This window comes from Zingiber officinale, chromosome 1B (genome assembly GCF_018446385.1).
Source record: "Zingiber officinale cultivar Zhangliang chromosome 1B, Zo_v1.1, whole genome shotgun sequence".
Classification (NCBI taxonomy): Eukaryota; Viridiplantae; Streptophyta; class Magnoliopsida; order Zingiberales; family Zingiberaceae; genus Zingiber; species Zingiber officinale.
In genome coordinates this window covers 169,995,369-169,998,294 of record NC_055986.1, presented here as the reverse complement: position 1 = coordinate 169,998,294, position 2,926 = coordinate 169,995,369, and the positions used below count along the sequence as shown (strand labels likewise).

Genomic DNA, 2,926 nt, shown 5'->3' with positions numbered 1-2,926 from the left:
AATAATTCAGAATGCATGAATATCAGATTAAAATATGTATGAAAATAATCAGATTAAAAAAATATTTGTTAATCATGTGGATACGAGAATTTAGTTGACTTAGCTTATTCTTCCTACTGGATAAAAAAAATTAAATATATGAAACTATCTAGTACAGGAAAAGTATGGAAATATAATAAGATTAAAAATATAAAAAAAAAAAAAAAAGGTGGTTACGCATGTTGACTCGATCGGAAGCCAGAAATAGTTTATTATTCAAAATCAATTTTGTAAGCAATTAATTAAAATTAATAATATTGCAGTGCTATAAATGCATTGGACGAAGAGATCTTGATGCATCCAAATCCGATCGATTCGATCATTAAGGAGGCAGCTAGCTAGCTACTGCACTCGCATATGGCCATGGAAGCTGATTTCCTCTTCTCCCCTTTCTTCATCACCCTCTTCCTCGGCTTCTCCATGGCGGTAGTGTTACTACTGCTCAGGAGAGGAAGGAGTGGAGCTCACAAGTCACATGGAAAAGTACTAGCTCCCCTGCCACCCGGCCCTCCCAAACTTCCCCTCATCGGAAACATCCACCAACTCGCCGGCGCCAACCCTCACCGTACTCTGCGCAGCCTCGCTCGAACTCACGGCCCGCTCATACTGCTCCGCCTCGGGCAGGTCGACTTGGTCGTCGCTTCGTCCGTGGAGGCCGTGGAGGAGATCATCAAGCGTCACGACCTCAACTTTGCCAGCCGGCCCACCGACTTGACCTTCGCCAACATATTGGCCTACGACGGGCTCAGCGTCGCCATGGCCGCCTACGGTGGATATTGGAAGCAGATGAGGAAGATCTACGCCATGGAGCTGCTCAACTCCCGGCGCGTCAAGTCCTTCGCCGCCATCCGTGAGGATGTGGTCGGTAAGCTGACGGCGGAGATCGCAGGCAAGGCGTCGGCCCAAACGCCTCTCGATCTCGGCGAGATGTTGATGTCCATGGCCAATTCGATGGTGGTCAAAACGGCGTTCGGAGAAAGGTGCAAACAACAGGCCGAGTTCTTGCAGCTGGTGAAGGAGGCGGTGGGCCTCGTCAGCAGCTTCGCGGTGGCTGACATGTACCCCTCCCTCAAATTCTTGGACGCTCTCACTGGATTGAAGTCCAAGTTAGAGCGTGTTCGTGGAAAGTTAGACAAAGTGTTCGATGAAATCATGGGACAGCGTCAGGCTGCACGAGCCGATGCACCCGCGGCAGCGGAGACGGAGGAGGATTCACTCCTCGATGTACTTCTCAAACTTAAAGATGAAGGAGGCCTAGAATTTCCCATCACAGCCGACAGCATCAAGGCCGTTGTCCTGGTTCGTACATATATACGTATCTATATAATTAATTTCTTATCTAAACTAAACTGTAGATTAATTAAATTTACTAATATATAGCTAGCTAGCTGATGGTCATGATCATGCCGTTAATATATTGTTCAATTCCTTTAGGAATTATTTATCGGAGGAACAGAGACATCATCGACGACGATCGAATGGGCTATGTCAGAGCTGGTGAAGAACCCTGAGACAATGGAGAAGGCCCAGCGAGAGATAAGGGAGGCCATGCGAGGGAAGAATAAGCTGGAAGAGAGCGACATCTCCAAGTTCAGCTACCTCAAATTGGTCATCAAGGAGACGCTGAGGCTCCACCCTCCGGGCCCTCTGGGACTCCCCAGAGTATGCACAAACACCTGCGAGGTCATGGGGTATCGAGTGCCGGCCGGAGCCCGAGTCCTGATCAATGTGTTCGCGTTGGGCAGAGAAGAAGCCTACTGGGGCGCCGACGCCGAAAGCTTCAAGCCGGAGAGATTTGAGAACGGCTCAGTCGACTTCAGGGGCTTCAACTTCGAGTTCATGCCATTTGGTGCAGGGCGAAGGATCTGCCCCGGCATGACCTTTGGGCTATCGGCAGTGGAAGTTGGGCTGGCTCACCTCCTCTTGCACTTCGACTGGAAGCTTCCCCATGGCATGAAGACGGAGGACTTGGACATGATGGAGATTTCCGGGACGAGCGCACCCAGGAAGGAACCTCTTGTTGTGCTTGCCGATCTCGCCATTCCTCTGCCATAGTCGCTTATATATAGTTTACGTTCTCCAAATTCCATATATACCGCATGCCATTATATATTAATTTTTTATATGCGTAATAAATAAGTGGCTTAGCTTGTATTCCGTGCTTTAATTTGCATGAATTTTAATTACGAATTGGATTTAATTTCTATTTCTTTCTTGACTTCGATCGTCACAACTAATTGGTCAATGGTGGACGCACATGAAGACTCGACGAGTCAAATTTGCCCTAAAAGAGTTGGACTTCAATATATTTATTTCCTAAGACAGTTAATTGTTTTCTAAACCCACGAATGATATGACATCCAATGCAAATGTTTTGTCAATATTGTATTTTTTTTCTAAAATCTCATCATCTCAATTAGTTGCGTTCTAATTCACGTCTCCGGCCTTTTCACACAAAAGTCAATCGTAGAGGCTCAGGACACGCGGGGCACTCAGTCAACAAATGCAAAGCATGGGGTTCAAATATTTATAAAGATTTTCTCTTTTACAGGGATCTTTTTCCCACTAATGTTATGCATTACCTTGTTATTTTATTTTGTATACACTAAAACAAGTACTTAACTATACTATATTTTCTTTAAAAAACATATTACTTAATATATTACAATTAAGTGATAGTCTCTTTAGGTTTTAAGAAACATATTGTATCATAATATATATATATATATATATATATATATATATATATATATATATATATATATATATATATATATATATATAGATATTATTATTATCATATGAATAATAAGAAAAAAAATATACTTGTGTCAAAAATACTAGCTAATATAATTTGAATTTTGATATTGACGTTTAAAGTTAAATT

General features: G+C 43.1%; 1 protein-coding gene across 1 annotated transcript; it reads left to right on the top strand.

Moving 5' to 3' along the window:
- Window positions 1–396: 396 nt before the first annotated feature.
- LOC122045092 (alpha-humulene 10-hydroxylase-like) lies at window positions 397–2,112 on the top strand. Its single transcript, XM_042605162.1, has 2 exons — window positions 397–1,338; window positions 1,474–2,112. The coding sequence occupies exons 1-2, from the start codon at window positions 397–399 to the stop codon at window positions 2,092–2,094; spliced, it is 1,563 nt and encodes a 520-aa protein (XP_042461096.1). The 3' UTR covers window positions 2,095–2,112.
- Window positions 2,113–2,926: the final 814 nt, after the last annotated feature.